The 26431-nt window shown below is 42.6% G+C and overlaps 1 protein-coding gene across 1 annotated transcript in view; it reads left to right on the plus strand.

The window, feature by feature from the left end:
• The first annotated feature begins 1261 nt into the window (after positions 1-1261).
• STX18 (syntaxin 18) overlaps positions 1262-26431 on the plus strand; it is a 118372-nt gene continuing 93202 nt past the window's right edge. Inside the window, exon 1 of the mRNA XM_070791791.1 lies at positions 1262-1429. Within this exon, the coding sequence (XP_070647892.1) occupies positions 1262-1429 (168 nt within the window). The remainder of the gene's footprint in view (positions 1430-26431) is intronic.

Raw genomic sequence — 26431 nt, forward strand, 5'->3', positions numbered from 1 at the left:
TAGAAATAATGTTATTATTAATAAAGGTAACTAGCTGTCATTGGTCTTGAGGAGTCAGTTCAGTTCAGTTCAGTCGCTCAGTCGTGTCTGACTGTTTGCGATCCCATGGACTGCAGTACGCCAGGCCTCCCTGTCTATCACCAACTCCTGGAGTTTACTCAAACTCATGTCCATTGAGTTGGTGATGCCATCCAACCGTCTCATCCTCTGTCCTCCCCTTCTCCTCTCGCCTTCAATCCTTCCAAGCATCAGGGTCTTTTCAAATGAGTCAACTCTTTGCATCAGGTGGCCAAAGTATTGGAGTTTCAGCTTCAGCATCGGTCCTTCCAATGAACATTCAGAACTGATTTCCTTTAGGATGGACTGGTTGGATCTCCTTGCTGTCCAAGGGACTCTCAAGAATCTTCTCCAACACCACAGTTCAAAAGCATCAATTCATCAGCGCTCAGCTTTCTTTATTGTCCAGCTCTCACAGCCATACATGACCACTGGAAAAACCATAGCCTTGACTAGACGGACATTTGTTGGCAAAGTAATGTCTCTGCTTTTTAATATGCTGTCTAGGTTGATCATAACTTTTCTTCCAAGGAGTAACCGCCTTTTTATTTCAAGCAATGTCAAAACCGTGCACGTGTTATCTCGCTTAACTTTCACACTAACACTAAGGAAGGTGCTGGCTTCTCTTTACAGATCAGGTGGGTGAAGACTGGAAAAGAAAGGCCTCTAGCTCTGTGCCCTGCACACCTGATCTGCCCTACCACTTACTGCACCCAGGTGGTCACCATCCATGTGCTTCGGTCCCGCACAAGGTGGGTCGATGAGGTCTAGGTCAGGCTGAGTCGCCTCCTACCCCGGCAACCCGCGCGGCCGGGCTCAGGCAATGCCCGGAGCCACGAGAAGGGATCCAGCTTCTCGATCCCCTAGCTCCCGGGGCCTGAACGCCGCAAGCGAGCTCGGGGAGCTCGGGACTCCGGGACCTTTCCTCGCGCAGCCAAGCCCGCCGAGGTTTGCCGGGAGGGGAAACTGGCGCTGGTGTGAGCGTCGGTGAGGAAATCGGTCCACGCCCGCGGCCGAAGGCCGGAACCTTTCTCCTCTCTCCGCGGCAGCCCCGCTCTGCTCGGAACTGTTTTTCTCGCGTCGCTGTTGTCGGGCGGAAGGGTGCGGACAACGGAACGGTCCTCCAGCCGCCGGGTCGTCGCGCCGCGGTCGCGGGCTGCTGACGTGGGCCGGCTTGGTGGGGCAACGGTGGGCGCGGGTCGCCATGGCGGTGGACATCACACTGCTGTTCAGGGCCAGCGTCAAGACCGTGAAGACGCGCAACAAAGCACTGGGAGTGGCAGTGGGCGGCGGGGTGGAGGGCAGCCGCGACGAGCTGTTTCGCCGGAGCCCCAGGCCCAAAGACGACTTCTCCAGCCGAGCGCGCGAAGTGGTGAGCTGGTTGCTATGGAAACGGCGGGCTGGAGAGTTGAGGGCGCGGATCCCAAACCCGACTGTGTCTGGTAGAGCAGTGTGTCAAAGAGCCTGGGGAAGGTGGTATGAAGAGGGGGGCGGGAGAGTTAGTTCCGGAGAGCTGACGGCTGTCGGGAAACGAACAGTCTTGGGTTTTCCCTGGTGCTCAGACGGTAAAGCGTCTGCCCGCAATGAGGGAGGACCCAGGTTCGATCCCAGAGTTGGGAAGATCCCCTGGAGAAAGGAAAATGGCAACCCACTCCAGTACTGTTGCCTGGAAAATTCCACGGACGGAGGAGCGAGCCTGGTAGGCTACAGTCCATGGGCTCGCAGAGTGAACTTCACTTCATTATGGGTCGAAGAATGGGGACGCATGTTGGGAACTCGGAATTCTGTCAAGTTCATGGGCTTCTTCCTGAGGTAGTGATTTAGCTGTCACTCTGCAGACCTAAACGCCGGCGAGGCTTCCCCCATAGTTTTCTGCTTTTCCTGTCGCAGCACTGACCGCGGTGTATTACTTCTTTGGTTTACCCGTCTCATCGCCTTCCCCTTCCCTGCCCCGCCTTGAGATCGCAGGTGGCTTTCAATTGATCTCTCACTTCTCCTTGCTTCTCATGGACTCAGGACTCAGGCTAGGAACGGGCTAGTTTAGGGTGTTCTTTCACAAGCATGCTCTATTCCAGTCATCTAAACTCCTTTCTGTTTCCTGAACACAGCCGACTTAGGTTCAGAAGAGCCGTGACCTGCTCCTTAAGGGCAGGAACAGTGTTGACTTCACCGCAGAATCCCCAAAGCCTGACTCGTAACATTGCTTAGTAAGTGTTTGTTGAAGGAATGAATGAACAAATGGTGGTCTGTCTTCCCCGCTACACTGGAAACTCTGTAAGGGGAGAGAGAAAGTTGCCAGGTTCACTTTTGTCTCCATGCCACCAAGGATGGATCTCGTTTTTGTGGAGCTTGAAGCTTATACAGTTCTGTCTGTCCTCTTTAAGAAATAAAAATCCAAAATTACAATAAAAGGTTCAGAACTTTAGGAGGTGCAAGGGAGGGGCCCTGAGGCTTAAACTTCTTGGTAAATCCACTTCTGTTTGATACACAGTGCATGCAGTGTCTGGTACTTTGTAGACACAGTTTTCAATGAATATATGTATGCATGAATTAGGGAGTGGCAGTTGGCAAAGGATATTCAAGCCTTGGAAGGAAAGTTGGTCCAGATGTATATATTCAGTCCATCAGAAAGCATCTATTAAGTGCCTACTTTCTGACCACCATTGTGTTAGAATAATGTGATTTAAAAGGAATGGTGGGCAGACATATTACCAAAAGAAATGCCACAAAGCCTTGTAGATGTCATGTGGGACACAAAGCAGAGTGTGTTCAGTTAAACCTCAGGGCCAAGAGAGGCTTTACAGAGGAGATGATGCCTGAAAAAATCTTGTAGGACAAGTAGTTGGTTCCAGTGCAGACAGGGTGGAGAAGGGCCTCTGAGGCTAAGAGAAGCGTGTGCACAAAGGTGTGAAGCTAGATAACGTTATGCTCAACTTGTTTATACTCAATGTGTGTCTACTGGTTGAATGACAGATTAGTAATGGCATTTCAGATTCTCAGAGGAGGAATTTTTCATAGCTGAACAGCTCCAAACAGTGATAATTATGGCTCTTGGCAATGGGAGCTTGACTCATTTGGACTGTGGGATTAATGGGGATATTGGGAGTAGAAACTGGGTCTTGAATTTAGAAGAACTGGATTCCAGTCTGCTATTTAGAAGTGGGTGACCCAGGCAAGTCCTGTATCTGTGTCTCACATCCCCTTTGTATAAAGTGGGCATGATAATACCTTACTTAACCGGTAAGCTAATTATTAGGATCTTATGAGACCTTGTACATATTGTAAAGAGCTATAATGATTATTATTGTTCCTCTTCACCCCCTACCCTGTTGCCAGGTAGACTGTTTAGACGTATTTTCATCAGTGTCATGAAACTTTATTCCTTACACCACTTACCTGTCATGTACTTTCATTCTTTCTTGCAAAGGGAAACCAAGTCAGTTCATAAAGGAGTCTGAAAATCCTGTGCAGGTGCTGATAGCATCACTAGAGGAGACAGCAGCTTTCCTGTCTCTCCACCATAGCAAATGTGTGGCAAGTGGACAGCTCTTACTCTCTCTCCCCATCCCTGGGACCGTGGAAGCTCGTGTTAATTTCCCAGCAGATCCCTTTTGCTCAGAATCCCGTGCAACACTGCCCCAGGCAGCTGTTACCAGTTGTTGGATCTGACATTCAAGTTGAAATTTACTGACATCCTATCTAATATATATTAATAGTAAAAATAGAATCTGTATGCCTAAAGCAGAACCATGGGCTTTTTTTCTCTTTAGTACTTAAAAGGACCTGAAGTTTGTGTTGTTCAGGCTTCTCATTTTGTAGATGGGCAAACTAATACTCAGGTAAGTAAAATGCCTTGCCCAGAGTAATAATTAATGAGGTCAAAGGGCAGGGCCAGAGGAAGAAGCCAGGTCCTTTAACCCCAGTTGAATGTTGTTTATTTCCCATCCCATACATGCATTTCCACTCTAATTTTAAACCAAAAATTCCTTAGCTGAGTTTCTTCTTCCTGAATTAATACTGAATTCATAACTGGATACTGAATAAGATTTGGATCAGAAAGTCCTGAATTTGAATGCCTCTTATTTACCGCAAGGCCTTGGGAAAGTTATTTGACCTCAATTTCCTCACTTCTAAAATAGAGCGAATCATAGCAACTTGATAAGGTGGTTATGCAGATGAAATGAGAAAAGGTGTGCAAGTGCTTGCATGAGTGTGACTTGTTCTGGTTGCACGTAAGGGTGACCTCGTGTAAACTACCTGGAGGAGGAAATGGCAACCCACTCCAGCATTCTTGCCTGGAAAATCCCAGGGACAGAGGAGCCTGGTGGGCTACAGTCCATGGGGTTGCGCTAAGAGTCAGACATGACTGAGCAACTGAGTACCCAGCACTGTGTAAACCAACCCGAGGAAAATAGAAAAGTTTTGGCTTATCTACCTGGGAAACATAGGAAGGAGCTTCTTTCTTTAGCTCTTATCCATAAAACTCCAGAAAGGGGCTCTAGTTGGTTCTGCTTGGGTCCTGAGCCCTCGTTAGGAAGTCATTCAGTCGTGTCTGACTCTTTGTGACCCCCATGGACTGTAGGCTACCAGGCTCCTCTGTCCACGGGATTCTTCAAGCAAGAATACTGGAGTGGGTTGCCATTCCCTTCTCCAGGGGATCTTGCCGACCCAGGGAATGAACCCAGGTCTCCTGCATTGCAGGCAGATTCTTTAGCGTCCGAGCCATCAGGGAAGCCCTCCTTATGGCTTGGCCAATAGATGGGTTGAATGCTGTGATGGCTGCCCCACCAGAACCTTGGAAAAGGGAGTACTGTGTCTAAAAATCAGGGAATAAGGGATACTGGGCAGGCAAAACCAACGCAGATGTTCTTTCTGGTCCCTAGCACAGTGCCTGACCTGCTTTCACGTTACGTGTCTGGTCTTCAGCTCCGTGGGGAAGAAAAACACTAGAATTGTGGGAGTTTGTAATGACAGGCTTCATGCGGGAATGTGTCCTGAGGTGCCTCCTAGGGGGCAGCTCTTTAATTCTCTTATTAATTTATAAAAATTACAGAGGCCAGGGGAAGCAACATGCAGTAAAACAAGACACCTCTAAGCAGCCAAACCAAGTGTGCACGAACAGCAGGAGCCAGCCTACAGGACGTCAGGAGACCTGTGTCCTGGCCCACATTCAGCCACGAGGGGCAGACAGCCTAGTCTTTCTGCGCCTCAATGTCCACCTTGGTAAAACTGACAGCTTAGCCCATGACTGTAGCAATTTCTTATAAAGCAGAGATAACTTAAGATAAACATCGGCTCTGAGTATTTTTTGGGAATTCTGTTTTCAGATTAAGCATGCCCGTGAGTTTTTCTTTGTTCATTATACATTGCTTTTGTGAAAGCCAAGTGTCACTTATTTTTTATTTTTGTAGGAGTGCATTATCTTGAGTTCCTGACTTCAAATCAGACTTCTTACAGCAGCCCAAAGGCAAATGGTCTGCTCCCCGCTACCGTCCCGAGCGCCTCTCCTTTTACCCTGCACCAGCTGCCCTGACCGCCTTGCTTTCCTCACAGCCTCCAGGCACATCCCCACCTCAGGACCTTTGTGCGTGCCCTCGACCTGGAGCGCTTCTCTCCCAGATGCCACGTGATTGGTCGTTAGGCCTCTGCTCATGTGTTGCCTCAGTGATCCCTCCCTCCACTGCCCTGTGTGAAATAGCATCCTTTTTCTCTCCTTTACTCTGCTTTATTCCTATTATTTAACATACCGTGTATCCATCGACCTGTTTATCCACTGGAACATATACTTCATGAAAACAAAGACTCCTTAAGTTTTAGAGCAGTGCAAGATAGGTTCTCAGTAAATGTTTCTTGAATTAATGAATGAATGTTATTTACTGTGTCACTTTGCTTTGAATTTTGGAGCTGGTTGATCTCTGTCTAAGGCTCCTTCCAATTCCAGAAAATGTGTGAGCCTAACATGATTCCTTAATATTATATAGCATGTATATACACACTTAGGGCTTCCCTTGTGGCTCAGATGGTAAAGAATCTGCCTGCAATGCAGGAGACTCCGGTTCCCTCTCTGGGTTGGGAAGATCCCCTGAAGGAGGAAACGGCAACCCACTTCAGTATTCTTACCTGGGAAATACTGTGGACAGAGAAGCCTGGTGGGCCACAGTCCATGGGGTTTCAAAGAGTCGGATATTACTGAGTGACTGACGTGCACACACATAAACTTAATCCAGTGTCTGGAGTAAACATTGAATAAATAGTAGCTTTTATTATTAAGATTTAGTTCCTACCTCAGGGAGTTTATAGTCAAATGGAGAAGCGGACACATAAATACCACAACAACTCAAGTGGAAGTGGAACTGTAACACCAAACATTGATACCCCAGGGCCTTCTCAGTTTTCTTCTGAGATGTAGTGTTGACCTTGTGTGCCAGTCTTTGGAGCCATAAGTGAATCTGGGAATAGGATTATTATCCAGAGTATTCTTATTATTATCCAGAGTAGCTGGAAATAGACTTTATTCAAGGATTGAATATGGTTCTACGTAAATAGAGTGTCAGTTGAGGAGAGCATGGTTCAAAGAAGCAGTATCAGGCAACAGGTGCTACAGTCAGTGAGAAGCTTGAGATAGGGCCTCACAGGACAGGAATAGATCAGGAAACAGTGTAGATTTAGGAGGCAGGCTCCAAACACAATGTAGTCTGTTAAATCACATAGACTTTTTAAAAATTAATGCAGAATTCCTTTTGCAACTGATTTAAAGAGCTGTTTTGTCTAAGGCTGGGATGAGAGGGCTGGGAAAAGAGAAGTTAATTAGTCAGCTGCCTCTCCACCGTCCCCCCCTTCTCCTTGAGGATCCTCTTTGGAATCACCTGTAGGGCTCAGAGAGACACAGTCTCACTGTGTTAGTGTTCTTCAGGGCCTCTTTTAACTTCATGATGCGGTGTTTTTATGGATCTTAATAACCAAGTGTAAACTAAGCGGGACTCAGTGCCAGAGACTTTCTATGATATAAATAGTGAATCCTTTGTGGGGACTGCACTTATGAATTTTTCCAGCGCTTATGAAGACTGTAGCTTTTGAAATTACATTTATTCAATACTAATTGGTTTATTCCATCTCCTGTAATCATTGGACTCCTGATACGTGTCAGTCATTGTGAGGACATTAAAAAGTTATGACATCTATGTCCTGGCTTTTAGGAAATACAGATGCTGCTGCTGCTGCTAAGTCGCTTCAGTCACATCTGACTCTGTGTGACCCCATAGACGGCAGCCCACTAGGCTCCCCTGTCCCTGGGATTCTCCAGGCAAGAACACTGGAGTGGGTTGCCATTTCCTTCTCCAATGCATGAAAGTGAAAAGGGAAAGTGAAGTCGCTCAGTCATGCCCTACTCTTAGTGACCTCAAGGACTGCAGCCTACCAGGTTCCTCCATCCATGGGATTTTCCAGGCAAGAGTACTGGAGTGAGGTGCCATTGCCTTCTCTGAGGAAATACAGATGAAGGGTAACTAAAGCTCCTTGAGGGAGAATCAGTGGAAAAACAAACCAGACTTTGAAGGACAAGAACCATTCTACCAGACAAAGGAAGGGGATTAAATCACCTTCCTGGCAGAGGAGGGGCTGTGAGTGAGGGCGCTGGTGTTCAAGAGCAGGGTGACTAGGGGGAGCAAGGGCAATGCTGGTGCGACTGGAGCCCGTTCCTGGGGGGCCTGGAAGAGGGGCGGGGAGGCAGGAGAAGAGGCTGTGCTGGATGAGGTTAGAGCAGAGGTCGACCAGCTTAGGGCCACAGGCCACATCCAGCCGCAGCCAGTTTTTATAAATGAGGTTTCAGTGGAATGCAATCATATTCATTTTAGGCTATGGATGCTTTTGTGCTATAGTGACAGATAGAACGTTGGCTAGACCTTGGGCAACAGCATCGTCAGCAATGCTGAGGAATTTGGACTTTATGCTCTAAGCGGTGTGAGCAGAGGCAGGAGAGTTCATATTTGTATTTTAAGATGATCAGCAATATTGCAGATGGGTTTGGAGTGAAAAACTCATTAGGAGGCTGTTGCCGTGATTCAGGTGAGAGCTGATGAGCTAGTGGATGGAGTAATGACTGGATGAAGGAGATATCTAGAAAGTGGCTCTTTTAAAAATGTAGCCGTTGGTGGGGTTAGAAAGAAGAGGTAGAACAATTCCCAGCTTTCTAGTTGGAAAGTTTCATGGTGATAGATACAACAACGTTTTCTTCAAGGTTAGAGTCGGATGCCAGTTACTCATGGCTTTACTTTCTCAGTTCTAAACAGTGGGGAATAGATCCGCGGAGCCCAGAGGACGGAAGTTTTATTGAGACAACAGTGAAAGTGTTAGTCGCTCACTCATGTCCGACTCTTTGTGACCCCATGGACTGTAGCCCGCCGGGCTTCTCTGTCCATGGAATTCTCCAGGCAAGAATACTGGAGTGGACTGCTGTTCCCTTCTCCAGGGGATCTTCCTGACCTAGGGACCCAGGTCCCCCGCATTACAGGTGGATTCTTTACTGCTGAGCCACCAGGGAAGCCCATTGAGACAACAGGTGGTGGGTGACTCCCCAGTGGCATTGCTTCTTGGAAAAGCTGGATTGGAGAGCATAGCTGGAACCAAGTGGGGTCCTCTAGTTTTGTCATACTTAGAACGTGGAGATGGTTGAATCTTTAAAATAGACACCTAGTACGTGTGCCCAGCCATTACCTCACAAATCCAGCAAACACTGGGCTGTGCCTCATTATGGCGGCAGACACATGGCAAGTCCACGGCACCAGACTGCAGATGGGGCTATTCAGCAGGGCCCAGTAGGGGCTTCCCTGGTGGCTCAGCTGGTAAAGAATCCGCCTGCAATGTGGGAGACCTGGGTTCCATCCCTGGGTTGGGAAGATCCCCTGGAGAAGGGAAAGGCTACCCACTCCAGTATTCTGGCCTGGAGAATTCCATGAACTGTATAGTCCATGGAGTCGCAAAGAGTCGGACATGACTGAGCGACTTTCACATTTAGACTCCAGGATCTTATATAGACTTGTTTTCAATAGTGTGCTCTTTCTTCTTGAAAGAAATTCATCTTTGTGGTAATGATTGTATCACTTATGTATTCTACATACATATTGTAGAAGTTTGATTCTCAGGGATAGTCGTCAGTTAACTTTCTTCTTTATTCCAAGAAAAATCTGGAAAGGGTCAAAGAGTTCCCTCTCTTCTCAGTTTGTCGTTGGCAGGTAAACAGTTCAGTGTGTGACCTACTAGGATAGGGCTGCCCAAACAGGTCCTCTCAGGGTGACCTTTGGAATGAGTTCTTCTGTCCAGGGTCTGATTCTGTCTTGCAGACTTGAGAAAGAGATTTGTCCACATACCAAGGAAAGAACCATTTTCAGGGCAGGTATCAACAGAGCTCACACCAGCTTGTGTACAAGCAGAATACTAGATTGTTCATTTACTTTGAGTGCTATAACTAATACTCAGAAGGATCCAAATTTTGGAAAGTCAATTATTTTTGAACTTCTATAGGTCCGGAACTCTGTTGAGGGCTTTACATACCTGATCTCAATTAATTTTTCTCTGTTTAGAGGGACAGAAGTATAATATTATTAAGTGATTTTACAATGTTGATTGTTTCATGAATAATATAATTCTAGAATTCATACGAACTTGATGTTTGAGGTTTCTTGTTACATGGAAATCTTTATGGGCTCCCTCTGGTGGCAAAGTATCAGTGACGTTTACAGTGGTTAATTATGGCTTGTGTTATGAAAAACTTACTGTGTTTTAAACATATTAACTTTAAAGTTGATGTAAGAAGAGGCCCCGTCAGAACCCTCTAAAAGAAAGTGAATAAACCAGAGAAGTGAAAGTATAATGTGTTGAATGAACTCATATAACTCGGCTATGAAAAGCTTGCCGCACACTTGTAATTTTAAACTCAGCAGTACTTTTTTCTTCCTGACTTTCAGGTTCTCAGAGTCTATAAATACTAGAATCTGCCCTCTACTTGCCACAGTCTAACATACGCCTATTTGTCAGAACTTTCTTACGGAGCTCGTAAGCTATGTTTAACCAAGAGAAGAGAGTCTTTTCATTTCATAATATTGTACACATTCCTGTTCACTTTTTTGGACACATGATAAGAAAATCCTGGTTAAAATCAACGTTTGTTTTTTATAGCCTAAGTAGAAATGACAGGTTGCTGCATATCTTGGCTGGGAGAAATTGAGAAAGGAATTAAAAAGCATAAGTTTTGAGTTATAAATACTTTGGGACTTTGCCAATAATTAATTATCTGATCTTGGAGAACTCACCTAACCTCTATTTCTGGTTTTTTGTTTGCTTTTTTTTCCCCCCCCACTTTACTTGTTTATTTAATGAGGAACTTTCACTAGATTATCGTTAAGAATCTTTCCATGATCAGTACTCTTCTTTCTGAAAGTCCCAGAATATATTTTTAAATGCTTTTTATAGCACCTGGTGATATTCCTCCCTGACTTTCTGTGTACTTAGAATTTTTCACCTAGATTAAAAGAAAAAAAATTTGTTTTTCAGAGTTCTCGTTTGGTATGTTTCCACAAACGTATTTGATTTAGTAGTGATTATGTACTCTTGTAATGGGTTTTATCAGTGGGGTATGTTTTTCAAGGTGACTGATTTTGAAATCTGACTATAAAAATAGTAAATGCTCATTGAACAGGATAGAAAAGAAAGTGAAGTTCACATATACTACTTATGGCCAGAAATAACCACTGTTTTAATTTTAGTATATTTTTTTTCAGACATTTTTCTTATTAAAAAAAAAAAAAGAATTTTTCTACAATACTGTTTTCTAGCCCCCCCTCCTCTTTTTTTTTTTTTTGTCTTATCTTGCCTTCTTTCAGTTCAGTTCAGTTCAGTCGCTGAGTCGTGTCCGACTCTTTGTGACCCCATGAATCGCAGTGCGCCAGGCCTCCCTGTCCATCACCAACTCTGGGAGTTCACTCAAACTGATTGAGTCGGTGATGCCATCCAGCCATCTCATCCTCTGTCGTCCCCTTCTCCTGCTGCCCCCAATCCCTCCCAGCATCAGAGTCTTTTCCAATGAGTCAACTCTTCGCATGAGGTGGCGAGTTTCAGCTTTAGCATCAGTCCTTCCAGTGAACACCCAGGACTGATTTCCTTTAGGATGGACTGCTTGGATCTCCTTGCAGTCCAAAGGACTCTCAAGAGTCTTCTCCAACACCACAGTTCAAAAGCATCAATTCTTCAGCGCTCAGCTTTCTTCACAGTCCAACTCTCACATCCATACATGACATATGGAAAAACCATAACCTTGACTAGACGGACCTTTGTGGCAAAGTAATGTCTCTGCTTTTGAATATGCTATCTAGGTTGGTCATAACTTTCCTTCCAAGGAGTAAGTGTCTTTTAATTTCATGGCTGCAGTCACCATCTGCAGTGATTTTGGAGCCCCCCAAAACAAAAGTCTGACATGGTTTCCACTGTTTCCCCATCTATTTCCCATGAAGTGATGGGACCAGATGCCATGATCTTCGTTTTCTGAATATTGAGCTTTAAGCCAACTTTTCCACTCTCCTCTTTCACTTTCATCAAGAGGCTTTTTAGTTCCTCTTCACTTTCTGCCATAAGGGTGGTGTCATCTGCATATCTGAGGTTATTGATATTTCTCCCGGCAATCTTGATTCCAGCTTGTGCTTCTTCCAGCCCAGCGTTTCTCATGGTGTACTCTGCATAGAAGTTAAATAAGCAGGGTGACGATATACAGCCTTGATGAACTTCTTTTCCTATTTGGAATCAGTCTGTTGTTCCATGTCCAGTTCTAACTGTTGCTTCCTGACCTGCATACAGTTTTCTCAAGAGGCAGATTAGGTGGTCTGGTATTCCCATCTCTTTCAGAATTTTCCACAGTTTATTGTGATCCACACAGTCAAAGGCTTTGGCATAGTCAATAAAGCAGAAATAGATGTTTTTCTGGAACTCTCTTGCTTTTTCGATGATCCAGCGGATGTCAGCAATTTGATCTCTGGTTCCTCTGCCTTTTCCAAAACCAGCTTGAACATCTGGAGTTTCACGGTTCACATATTGCTGAAGTCTGGTTTGGAGAATTTTGAGCATTACTTTACTAGTGTGTGAGATGAGTGCAATTGTACGGTAGTTTGAGCATTCTTTGGCATTGCCTTTCTTTGGGATTGGAATGAAAACTGACCTTTTCCAGTCCTGTGGCCACTGCTGAGGTTTCCAAATTTGCTGGCATATTGAGTGTAGCACTTTCACAGCATCATCTTTCAGGATTTGAAATAGCTCAACTGGAATTCCATCACCTCCACTAGCTTTGTTTGTAGTGATGCTTTCTAAGGCCCACTTGACTTCACATTCCAGGATGTCTGGCTCTAGGTGAGTGATCACACCATCGTGATTATCTGGGTCATGAAGATCTTTTTTGTACTTTTTTGCCACCTTTACCTAATAACATATTGTGAAATTTTTTCTATGTCAATACATATTGTTCTTGCTGCCAATTTATTTAGCTGCATAACCATTAAAAATAACACTACAGAATAAAAATATCTTACCTAAAAAAATAATTCTATTCCATAATTTATTTGATATTTAGGCTGCTTTTAGTTTATCACTATTTTAAACAGTACATTTTTACCAAATTTGTTTCGAATTTATAAACTCTCAAGATGAAAGGCAAAATGTATATCATTTCACTTGTTTTCTGTTTAATCTTTTCTCAAATATAAAGATTTGGATGCCCCAATATGATAAAAAGAAAAGTATCCCTAATTTGGGGAGAAATGCTAAATGTATTAGAACTTATTTCGGTGCTGGGCGTGGGGGGAATAGAAAAGGGGTAGGGGTAGGTAGGTGATAATGAGGAGCAGGCTAATCAGGAAAACTTTGACATGGGACCAGAGCCTTGAAGGGCAAGTAAAACTGGTAGGTGGTGAGCATGAGTGTGGTGCGTTTCAGCGACAGTAAGGACACGGATAACGGGGCCAGGTAGCTTCTTCTTGGTCGGTGGTGTGAAACAAACTTGGGGAGGTGCTTTATGGCCTACAGACTATAGAAGGCCCCCTGAGCTTTTATACAGAATAAATGTACAAGAATCAGTGGCCATCCAAATCTAATGACCACTTAAAATCTAGTGAAATCACTTATGGTAGTAACAAAAAGCACGTCTAGAAATAACCTTAATAAGCAATGTAAATGCCCCGTTTGAAGAAAACTTCACAGTTTTGTACAGAGAGAAAACTTGAATAAATAGAAACACATATTGTATATGTGGAAGGGAGGAAGTGCTGTAAAGATAGCAGTTATTCCTAAATTAATTTGCAGGTTTAGTGCGGCTTTAACCTCAATTCCAACAGAAAGTCGTTCTGAAATTTGTCTAGAAAGTTGTTTTGAAATTCATCTAGAAAAGAAGATGTGTGTAAATAGCTAATTAATTTTTGACGAAGAGTATACTGAAGTGACGCAGCAGCAGCAGCAGCATACATGTTGGGGTGGGTGTACTAGCCTTACCAAATATTAAAACATTGTAAAGCCAAAACCGAGTGTATACATGTATGGATCATGTATGATTTATTTGTGTGTGTGTGTGTAACTTTTATCTTGTATTGTAAATCACTAAGATTTATGATAAAAAGATTCATTCAGTGATTTGGGCATAATTGGTTAGCGCTTTGCAAAAAAAGGCTTTTTGTTTTTTTAGGTCCTTATCTTTTACTGTGGACACATTAAATTTATAGATGGACTAAAGATTTACTTGTAAAAGCCAAACTGAAGAAAACAAAAATTAACCTATCTTCTAAAAGTGGGAGGTCTTTCTGAGTTTAAAAATTCATAGCACTGGACTTGATAATGGCATTGATTTTGATGATGGCAGCTCTCACAAGACCTTTACACTGAGACACCATAGCATTATTCCCAAGTATAAGAAATTATTAGGTAAATATGGCATACTGAAGAGTTTGTCATGGCATGAGAAGAAATGCTAATATTAAAAAGTTACTACCAAAACCACATACAATTAAAACTTTATATACCAAATCAAAAAACTCCAGGCATGGAAATATTGATTAGACGAGAATACACTAAAATGTTAACAATGGCTGTTTCTGGCTAATGAGATGATGAGTGGTTTATTTTTCTGTTTCTATCTTCCTGAATTTCTTTAATGAGCACATATTACTCCTGAAATGAGAAACAAAACAGAACAAGTAAACCTCCAGGCCGATGAGTTTTTATTTGCTGTGAAAGGAAATGGAAAAGAATTAATATCTTTTGATCAGAAAAATGTCATGAATAAGCAGTATCTAATTATATATTAAATGCACAATGGAGAGGGCCCCTGTTTAAAGGAAGTCTGTGGTAAATCTTTTGTAAAGGGAGTAATTTTCCTGTAACTCAGCTGGATTTTCAGTTGAGACTTTCTTAACCTGTACAAGAAAATCATCCACAAATGTTTCATTGATGTCTTAGCTTTCTGGTTGTCATTCTAAAAAATAATAAACCTATAATAATAGCTACCACTTGTTGAGCACCTATTCTAGCTGGCACTCTGCTAAGAGTGTTATCATTTGGTTGGCTATCCTTGCAAGTTAGGTTCCTTTACTCATAAAGAAACCAAGGTTCAGGAGCATAAGTCCCTGCCCAGGGTGGTGTCACCTTGATGGGCTTGCGCCCTGTTCCTGGCATCTCCTGCCACCTCTCCATGCACACACCTCTCAGTACAGGATTGTGTGTGCATGTGAGTGCTGTCCCGGGGCTTTGGAGCTGGGCTTCACTTGGCATTGCACAGGCCGGATCTCTGGTGGTTTTCTCCTAGCATTTTGTCATATCATCTGCTGTCTTTGGGAGCATGTTTTGCTGTATAAATCTCAGGTGTTTGAAAGTGCCTGACTAGCTTTTGGGGAATACAGCTGCCTCCAAAGCAAACTCTCTTTTTAGTCAACAGTTAGTAGTAACTGTGTATTTCTTAGAGGCAGTGTTGAGGTCTGTTTTGGGGCAAAGGGGAAAAGGGTTGTGGTTTTAGTTAGTGAAATCGTTGAGAAGGAAGGAGACCCAATTTATACATTATATACATCTGAGAAAGTATAATTCCCCTTTCTGTTGTTGGGACAGTCTTTTGTTATTTATTTGTTTATTCAACAGTGAGTCCCATGGAGGACTCAAGCTGAGATGACTTTCCAGAAATGTTGAGGTGAGGCAAGGGCCCGGGCCTTTGGAACCACTGGTCAGTCATTGGATGAAGGCTTCCCCCAGGCAGAGGGCTTCCCCAGGGAGAGGCCTTCCAATTGGATGGGACAGCTTCATTCTGCTGAGAACAGTGCCTTGAGAGAGACTCAGCTGTGAGGCATCGACAAGCAGTTTTTCTGGAGGCTGGGGCAATGAGGGCCTTCATCCTGAAGGCACAGCTCTGCCACACTACCTATTTTAGAGTTGTTTTGAGGACTGAATGAGATATTTCATGTAAAACTGCCATCATTGTATGTGATACATTAGAGATACTCATTAAATGGCAACTGCTTTATTATCAGCTTATATCTATTGAGTACCTGCCCATAAACAAGGAAGGTGCTTAGATTGCTCTTTGGACTCTGAAGATGAAGGAGACTTTTGTTTTGCTCATTAATAAGCTAACAATCTAGAAGAAGGCATTCATTCAATCAACAAATATTTATCGAGCATCTGCTGTAAGGCTGTGCACTGTCTTTGATCCTGGGGATGTGTGTGTGCTTAGTCATGTCTGACTCTCTGCAACCCCATGGATTGTAGCCTGCCAGGCTCCTCTGTCCATGGGATACTCCAGGCAAGAATACTGGACTGGGTTGCCATTTCCTACTCCAGGGGGTCTTCCCGACCCAGGGATGGAACCTGTGTCTCTTGCATCTCCTGCACTGCAGGTGGATTCTTTACCACGGAGCCACCCGAGCAAAGACCAGACAGACAAAAATCCCTACTTCTGTGGAGCTTATATTCTAGTGGAAAACTTAGAGTCAACAAGTAAACATGAAAAAATACTGGTGTCAGGTAGTGATAAAGAAACTCATCAGACATGCTCATAGGTAATTATAGAAATCTTCAGAAGAAAAACTTTGATACTTCAGAGAGCAGAGAGGTTACTTTTGGGTAAGGTTGGAGGGAAGGTGTCATGGAAGAGATGACATTCAGGTGGGCCTCCCAGATTTTCCACATGTAGAAACAGAGAGGAGATGTAGAATGGAACGCGTGATGAAAGCTCCAGGAGGCGGGAAGCACTAGATTGGTAAAGTCTGAGGAAAGCTCATTTCTCTGGAGAGAGTGTGAGAAGTAGGCAGTGGGGTGTGCCCTATATTACCCCATCGGCCCCTGTCTATCCTTTCCTCTCGGCATGCCTCAGGAGGCCCATCTGTATGGAGTGCGTGGCCGGTGTCCTTGTTCTCTGGCTTCTGACTGGGTGCAGTCGGTGCGAGGCTCCAGCAGGAGGCTGGAGGGCTGGAAGTGGCAGGAGTTGGTTGGGGAACTGGGTAGCGGGGCTTTGTGTCCACAAGGGCCAGGTGTCTACTCATAGGTGTCTGCCACCAGCCCCAGCACTTTTTACCCATGTATGCCAAGCATCCCATGGGTTAGAATGGGTTTAGCAAATAGTCTGGTACCAGCCAGCAACAGACAGGATTGCACTGCAGCTCCACTGAGGGGTGACCCTGAATGATTGTGACAAAGGGAATTCATCCCCTTGTATAGAATGTTGGACGGTTCATCTTTGCCATTTTATTTAAGGTAGCTTTTAAAGGTGATATATTTCTCTTTCTCTCTCTCGCTCAGCATTACAATAGGGAAATGTCACAAACTTTAGGCTCAAACAGATTTTCTCTTAGTGATGTGGCTGTTCATACTTTTCTTCCAGAAATGACCTGAAAGGCTAGAGGTGGTAAATGGCTCTCATGGCAATTTGACTATAAATCTGAACTGGAATGGAATCTGTAACCCATTATCAGATTCCGAATCAATCTGCCTTGTCTTTCTCCTGTTTTTGTTTCAGTGAAATGTGTGTTTTTACTCTGTCAGTGGACAGTTTACATACCTAATATACCTAATATTAAGAGGGAATTATATAATGAATACTTGATGTGAGAGGGACTAGTTAAATACTTCAACTCCAAAGGATTCCATTAAAGTAATAAGGAAATTACATTTAATTTTAAATGATAGAAAGATTTTTTAATGTTATTGCTATTAAGCATGTAGTATACACACTCAACCCATTTTTTGCAAATGAATTCCCAAAGCACAATTCATCTTTATACAGGTGGAGAGGAAATATTCTTACAAAGTATAGTTTGATAGTCGTCTTCTTAACTGTGGAGAGAAACATACTTTTCCCAAGAATAGAATGTGATGGTCGATTGGAAGCTTTGGGAGTTAGAGGCTTTTAGCTGTACCTCTTGAAATAAGAAAATATATATAAATGGGTCCCCAGATGAAGGCGTGGTGGGGTCCTTTATAGCCCTAATTGACTCCAGACATAGAGGCCGTGATTTGTAAGCAAGCAGTGACAAGAGGAAGTTAAATCAAAATTAAATTAAGGGAAGGAAGAAAAAAAAAAGAGATATCAGGAGAGGTGGTGAATTTTCTGAAGGCTTCTAAATACTTATCTGTGGGTAAGTAGGAGATCTGTGACTGTATCTCAGTTGTGTCAAAGGATGAAATCTGGAAACATTTCAGTCCTAAAAAAGAACTCTCTCTCTTTTCTGAAGTCTTTTTGGTATTCATTACTTGGTACAGTTCAGTCAGTACACGCACATTGCTTCTATACTTTTCCATGACTCAACTGGCAGTAAAAAAAAAATCAGCATCTCCCAGATACACAGAGGAGGTGATATTTTGGGAGGATTGGTTTTTCTGTTTATATTTTGACTTTGTGTTATTATTCGGCTCATGTGACTAAAATTGTAGGAATCAGAGCCTCCCGGGCTCTCAGCCATGCTGACTGCCATTTCTGCAGTCATCTCAGTTTCTCTTTTGCTGGCCTCCCCTGCCTGGTGAAATCTCAGGCCCAAGAGGACAGACTGGGTCCTGCTCCCCGCCCCTGCAAACACGGTGTGGAGGTCAGCACTGTTTGTGACGTTAACTAGCGCCTTGCCTTTCCTCTCTTTCTCATCTATCCCACTAGCACCACGTGGGCTCCCACCCTCACCTTCTTGAGCCTGAGCTGAGGCAACAGCAGGTCTGAGGGCTCCCGCACCTCCACCCTCTCTCAGAGCCATGCCACTGTGCAGAAAGTGCCACGCTCATTATGTTCCCACACTCGGAAGTGTTCAGCACTGCTCCTCCTTCACAAGGTGGATCCGGTTATTTGGCTGGTGTTCAAAGGGCTTCATAAAGCTAGCCCCACCCACTTCTCCAGTTTAACATCCCACACCTCCCTGTACCGTCCACCAGCTTTAATCAAGGGGCTCTCTTCACACGCTCTTCTGCTCTCTTGTCTCCTTGTCTGAAACTCCTGCTCTTTCTCTTGCCTCGACGGCTCACTCCTCTTCACTTAACTCATATGCTACCCATCTTAAAAGGGTGGAAGAGGAATCTCTTCTGAATTCAGAGCATTTGCTGCTTGTATTACTTGTTAACCCAGCAAGTCTGGGAGGCTTGTGACAGCCTTTGCATTATTGTTTGTTGTTGTCATTACTTTTTGAAGATGAATCGGGCAGTATCCTGTCTACCTGAGAGGCACTCACATATTGTTATTTAATAATTGCATCGATGCTTAGCCTTCCAAGTGCCGTTGTATTGTCTTCCAAACTACGTTATTTACTTTTGAGCACAGGAGATGGAAAAGGAAAGGGTACGAGTGACTGGATGTCTTTTAAATATTTCCTTCAGTGGCTTTGGTGTAGCTAGGGCTGCAGCTATCAGGCAGGATAGTCACCCAACTTACTCAGGCTTGCCTTCCCAGCGCCCAGCCCAGCGCCTGGCCCATGGTGGGGAGTCAGTCCATGGTATGTGACTAAATGAATCGAAAACATTCTCAAATATTTGTTTACTAGTTTGACCCAGAGCTAAATGAATCAACATGGGTGATTTTCCATCTTCAAAAAGCCATAAAAATCCAGTTTCTCATTTAGCTTTTTTCACCATTAACAGTTCTCCCTCCAGCACTTCTTCCTTTTGCCTGCCTTTTGCTTCATACTGAAATGCAAATCAATTTCCTCTCATTCTTTCCCCTGTGAAATCGGAGAACAGCTGTTTAGTCACCTCCATATAAATAACCCTTCAACAAGTTAAATTGCCTCTAGGACTTGCTTTCTCTAGATTAAATTATCCCAAAGCCTTTTCTTTTTCTCATAAAGGCATTTTCAGAAAGAAGCATTTGTTATTTTTATTTCTTTTTCTAACTCTTTATAAAACTTTATTCTTTTCATAAATATACCATATAGAATACCCCTGCAAGTAACTGATTAATGCTGTCTGGAAAGGAAGCCATCTTGGATCTCCTCTCATTTGCGCTTTGGAATATCCTGTTAACCTTTCTCCCCATTGCCTGTGAGATTTAACTTGGTGTCTACTCTCAGCCTCTCCTTGTTTTGTTTCCTTTTTCAGTGCATTTCTTCAAATGTGTAGCTTGATTTTCTTCCCCAGAACGCTAACTTGCTGTATCAGTAGTCTTACCAGTTACAGAGAACCCAGGACAAATTAGCTTAAATGATGGAAGGGAATTTATTGGGTTATATCACTGAAAAGTCTGGTAATATGACTTAACCTCCAGCGTGGCTGTGCCCCGGGGACAAAACAAGTGTCACCAGGAGCACTGTTTTCTCACTCTCTCTGTTAGTGGTATTAGCACCTCCCTTCAGGCCCCTCCAGGCTCCAGCTCCGTGGTAGCTGTGGATCTGCTGCACATGCAGAGCTTACTTGCCAGACTACCCCACCCAGAGGAAGAGAGAAACACTTTTCCTGGGAGACCGGCTGGAATCCTAGGGCTGAGGCGGATGCTGCTCCTTAAACCCATCCCCAGAGGCCTGCTTAGGACCCAGCTCTGCAGCCAGAGCAGTGTCACATATGGTTGTGAACAGGGGAAGAATGTTCCAAGGAAATGTGGGGAGCTGTTCCCAGGAGGAGGGCAGTGGGTGTGAGTGACCAACCATCGATGTGTATCGCTCTGAAATTGTGCTTCTTCACTCTGCCTTAGACAGATTATTAATACTGCTTTGAACTGGAAATGTTTCTGGCATGAACTCTTCACTCAGTCTTTATTGAACACTCTGGATAGAGTATGCCAGGCGTGCAACTAGGTATTGTGTGTATAACCACGAGTGAGGCAATCCCTGACCAGGAGAAACTTTTAGTCTACGGAAAAGACAGATGAATAGGCAAATAGTTAAAACCTGTTATAATAAGTGTTGTTATCAGAATGTATGTGGATACAGGGGTGTTAATAGAAATGAGGGACTCAGTGGGAGGGGCTTGAAGGGGGAGAGAGCTTCACAGGAGAGGTCAGTTTTGAGCTAAGCCTTGAAGGGTAGAAAGGATTTCCCTAGAATGGAGAAAGAAGGGCATTATCCTCAAGGCCATGGTGAACCTTATTAAAAAGTTTCCAGCAGGGAACTGGCAGGATCAGGTATGGATTTTAGAAAGATGGTTCTGCTGGCCATTGGTCGATTCAGTGGAGGCGAGAAGTACTGGCAGGGAGGAGAAAGATCCATTGACTGTTGGAATAATCAAGTCTGAGCCCGACCCAGTGGAGGCCTGAACTGAGTCAGGGACTATAGGGACAGAGGATAGGTTTAAGATATATTGACAGGGTTTGGGACTTGTTAAGTGTAGGAGATGAAAACCAGTCGGTTTAGATGAATTCAAGGTTTCAGCTGTGGGTGACTGCTAGATGAGTTTAGTTCAGTTCAACATGAGTTCAGCTTTGTGGTTCTTTGAGGTGCCTGCTGAAAACCCGCCCAAGGGGCGCATGTCTATCGGGCAATGGTAAATACAGAAGGGGACCTCAGGGAAAAGTCTCTGAGCCAGAGACATAGATGGGAGATATCCGAGTACAGGTGGAGTATAGATATCACTTCTTCCTTGAAGAAGGAGTGAGGTTACCCAAGGGGAATTTCAAATGAGAAGAAAAGAGGGCTGTGGAATGGGGAAGAGCAACATTTGAGAGTCTAGGAGAGGCTAAGGGATCAGAGAAGGAGGCCGTGGAGAAGTTAGGCATCTGGGTCTCTCCAAATAATAGACTTCCTCTTGCCTTGATAAAGGCAGTGTCTCCTGGGAGATTGATGCCAAGGTGGTTGGTTAGGCACATGGACCCTGGGCTCTACCACCTACTGGTGTGTGACTTGTGGGCAGATTACTTCGTTTCCTGATCTATAAGGTGGGAATAAGTGAAAGTGAAAGTGTTGGTCGCTCAGTCGTGTCCGACTCTTTGAGAACCCCTTGGACTGTATCCTCTGTCCATGGAGTTCTCCAGGCAAGAGTACTGGAGTTGGTTGCCATTCCCTTCTCCGTGGGATCTTACCGATCCAGGGATCGAACCCGGGTCTCCTGCAGTGCAGGCACGTTTGTTACCATCTGATTCACCAAGGAAGCCCCTGAAGAAAAAATTTTAGAGGATTAAATGAGTAAATCACTTAATCACTTTGAAAGTGCTTGGCACATAGAAAATGTTAATAAGTGTTTGATAAATAAACATAGAAATCAGTCAGTGCATGTGCCCTGCATTTGTGATCTGTCTGCCTCTAAATTTACTTACCTACTGGCCAGTTAATCTGAAATCCAAACTTTGTTTTGGACCTAAATAATTTATTCTTCTGAAAACTCTGGTGGTTCCAATGTAAACAGTGCAAATATCTGACTTCTTGAAGTTTTTCCAGATTATTTATTGGATTATTATTATTATTATAATACTGGCTATTAATTTGATGTACCTCTAACTTTGATGTACTTTGTTTCTTCCACACTTGATGTGTTTTAAAATTGTTCCTAATAACCTCACTGCATATAACTTTCTCTTCTTTCTCTCTCTCTTGTTTTCTTCAGATTTTCTCCCCCAGAATCATTCTTATAAAGTTCTGGAATGCTCTTTTAGTTGCACCCCCGCATTTTGGTCAGTTTCTGGCATGTTACTTTTAATCAGGCTACTTTTTTCATCCATCTGTAGAAATTGGCAATAATTTCAACTCCTCTCCATTATGGTCAGGAATACGACCTCGCTGTCTTTTTCTTCTTCCTTTTGCATTTTCCCAAGTAAATGTCTTGAACCACTGATTAGATCTATGTGCCCACAATAACATAAGCAGGCATGAAGCTTAAATCTGATTTAAAGCAGTATTGTACAGACTGTTACTCCATTAAAGTCCTTCAGAGTCTAGATTAAAATAGAACAGTATGAAAAGCGTGAGTTTGTCATGCAATCTCTAACACTTGTTGAACCAGACATCTTGTGTGTTCATTTTTAAATAACTGGGTGGATCACTTTTTTATTTATTATGAACACAAACACTGATGCTAACAGCTGACATGTGAAAGGAAAACAGGCGATAGTGATGAAAACCATTTAATGATTAGTGAGGAAACAAATATTGTTTAATGAAAATAAAAACCATGTCTAAAGGGCCTAATGCTGACTTTTGGAAATATAACCATGTTGTGGTCTGTTGTGTACCCTCTGTCCTGTACAGTAGATATTGTTTAAAATTGCTTGGGAACTGGAGCTTGCAATTGTGAGCCTGGAATGTCCTGCAGATAATTAAGTTGTGGTCAGGCTTTGGAAAAATAAAAAGTTCTCGAACTATGATTTTATAAACATGCTACAATAACATTTCTTTATATTTAACAGTTTCTTATAGAAAACTGATACTCTCATGAGGCATTGATTAAAGGTAAAACATCAAGAAAGAAAAAATATTAAATTAAAACTTCACTTAGGATGTTGACAGTTGGCTTGTAATATTAAACAGATGTGTATGTTTCTGGGGATATTCTTCTTTCTGAACTGAATTGCTAAGTTGTATTTTTTTAAAATGACAACTACAAATTTTTGATCAGTTAATAATTTTAAATGCCCTTTCTACAATCTTCTGTATTCTAACTTCATCTGTAGTTTGAGCCCTCTCAGTGATATAATGATTGGTGAAACCTTTGCTTCCTCTTCTGAAGTCTTTCCTTTTCTTTCTTTCTTCATCATCCCCAGCTCCTCGTCTTAAAGCTTAACTGGGCTCTTCTGATTTGATCATGCATTCTTGTAGATTGATTCCTTGAAATAATTTTAGGATCACTGAGTGGAATTCTACCCTTTTAGATTTATGTCTGCAGTTTACTCCTGTATAAGTTTCACGTTGGCATTTGCGTGCGACCTACCTTGTGGTATTGTGTTTGTGTGGTCAGTCGTGAAGGCTTCACGCATGATACGTCTGTAGAGCCAGCCATGCAGATCCGGCCGTACCCCCGTGCTGTGGGGCCAAAGAAATGTCAGTGAGGGGACCTAAAGGAAACAAGGCCATGGAGCGAAATGAGATTCAGTACACTCCTCTTTTTGCTTACAAGAATTTCGCCATATGACCTAGAATGTAGTAGGGGCAGTGGGCGGGGTGGGGTGAGGTGAAAGGGTGGATTGGGCAGGTAGGTGGACTTCGGTAAATGGAGGAGGAGTCAGGTCAGATTTTGCAGGATGAGGTGAAGATGTTTTGTATCTTCAAAGCTTCTTCATATCTATTTGCAAGACTAGATAAATAGTTCATTTTGTTTGGGCCGATGAAATTTTTTAGTTCTGAAGATCATTTTAATTGTTAAGTCTGACATGTGGACAGCTTAAGTTTTCTGAAAGATACATGTCGCAGGGCAGGAGTCTCTGATTAACCTGGAGAACAGTCTAGTTGGTTTGGGTAGAATTATTTATCTTGGAACTATGTATTGTTTGCACAGTCTTCTTTTTGGAATCAGTGTTTTTTTTTTGCAGATTCCATTTGGGAAGCTCTGCTTTGGGGCCTAGTATTTGGAAGGCATTTCCAATAAACACAAAGGCTCACTAGACTGTCTGAACAAATATAATGACATATTTTAGCATACAAAACTTTAAGCTCAAAAATAATGAATTTAGCTTTAATAGCAAACTATCTAAACATGACTGTTGTTCTCAATATCTAACAGTGTAAATCATTTTTAAATGTTCTGTTTGTTAAAGTTGGATTTAATAGCAATAATTTTCTTCTTATAAAAAGTGCATTTTTATATGAAAGGATTTGACAAGTATGTGTTTCAGGTGTTCGCCTTTTGTTTTTTGGATCGCTGTTTTGGAAGTATTATTTTCTATTTTGTGTGTGGGAGAAAGAGCAAATTTCTGTGTTTGATGTCTTAGCAGATTTAATTGAATCATTGCCATATTCTCCTAGAAATTTGTGATGCTAATTAACAGTACCCTTTTAGAAAGAGTTGGGAACTTTAAGCTATGTGCACAAGTACTATATAAATTTAGCATAATTTGTTATTCTACAGCCATCCTTTTTATCGTAAGACTCTGAAAAGCAGTAAAACGTATCTGTTAAGGTTTCTGTCAATTAGCTTGTTTCAGAGCTTTGTATTATTTCATTCCAATTCTCTTCCAATATTTTTTTGTGAAAGAGAGTTGTAAATATTTTAAATAGTTCTGTCTAACCAGAATTAATACCACCAGATGTAAGTAGAAAATGCTGTTTCATTTTACCATTCTTACTGCATCATAAGCTAACTCTCTGTAAATGATATTCTTTTATAGATATTTTGGCCTGGCTCACCGATCCTAATTTCAGTATTATGCCTGACTTAGCAATAAGCTGCTATGATCAGCTACAGTGAATTGTATTAGGCAGGCTTTATTTTCTGTGGCAGTGTGGTATTGCAGTTTCTCCCACCTCTGAGGTAGAATAGCATGGTCTTCATATTGTTTTTCAGTTTTAATGTTTAATAATTGTCTTAGGGAAAAGGAAAGTGGGAAGCTTTTCAAGATAGGTGATGATGAAAGAATTATACCGTTTGAATTCCTTCCATCTTTTAAACATTTCATTCGATCACCCCTTTTTCTCTGTATAGTGATTGGATCTTCTCAGCCGTTTCACAGATAATGAATTTGGTTCTGTTCGGGAGACAGAGTACATTGCTAGTGTTTGCAGCCTTCATTCTCTTAACTGTGAAGTTACTGATTGGGAAATGGAAGACCCTCATTGGTCCCTAGTGGTCTGAAATGAGAAATGCATCTCTGGAAAATTTCATTTGAACTTTCTGCAAAGCTTAACATTTCATCAGAAACAAAAACGTTAATAATTTTAGGTAGGTTGATTGGCTTATTTATAGTGTTCTTTGAGCTATAGTTGTAGTTACTTATTTTCTTAATCTCTTTGAAAATAGATGAACTACATACAATAACTTGGGAACTGAATTAGCACCTGCATTTCAAGCCACTTAGGAAATGGGGGAAAAATCTGTAAACGCTTGTGTAAGTGCAGATTGAGAAGAATCTGTCAGAAACTTTCTCTTTGTCATTTCTTTGTTAGCTTTATCATGCTTAATTTTCATGAAAATAATGTGTTTGTTACTGTGGTCACACCGTGATGTAGCTTTGGCTTATGTATGATATTTTATTGTCCCTGTCCTGGAAAATTATAGCAGTTTTTATGAGGAGTGGTTTGTGGGTTCACACAACCCACTTGGAGTGCCATTCACTATAATCTCTTCTAAAAGGACCATAAAACATCATGTAAATTGTTTAAAAAGGGAAAGGCCTTTTTTGAGAACGGCTAAGAAAAAGTCTTTCCAGGCTTTGTTTCTTACAGTTAGCTTCATGATTTTAAGCTCAGTTTATTTAAAGCATTAATGTTAAAAAATAAAATGCACGAGTATGTGAGTAAAGATGGTTGTGAGCTAGGGCTGGGCTAAAACTGGGTGTTGATGCAGAATAATATGTACCAAATACATTGTAATATTTTAAAATGTGTTTCATGTGACTTTGGAAATGAAATTAAGGAAGAAAGGAAAAGAGAGAGGGAGGAAGGAAGGAGGAAGGGAAGGAAGGAGGGAATTAACTCACCGCATGTACATCTTGTTTTAAAAAACCCTTGTGTTCTCTTAAGTAGCTGTGTGTCTGTGGTCGACATTAAGGCACAGTTTTTGGTAACCAGCCTCGTGAAACGCATATTTAATTTCACAAACAGATTTACCTAGAGAAACTTCCCTCCTTGGCAGCTTCACCATTTCGGTTGGCTTGTTGCACTCAGTTTATATACGCCCTTACGAAGGAAGCATAGAGCAGCACAGTAACAGGGCCAGAGTTCTGTCATGGTTTTCTGTACAAATGCCTTATGCCGATATTATCTTGATTTTGTGTACGAGCTCGATGGAGAGCAAGGACGGAAATTGTTAATAATTT

Source organism: Bos indicus, chromosome 6 (genome assembly GCF_029378745.1).
Source record: "Bos indicus isolate NIAB-ARS_2022 breed Sahiwal x Tharparkar chromosome 6, NIAB-ARS_B.indTharparkar_mat_pri_1.0, whole genome shotgun sequence".
NCBI lineage: Eukaryota > Metazoa > Chordata > Mammalia > Artiodactyla > Bovidae > Bos > Bos indicus.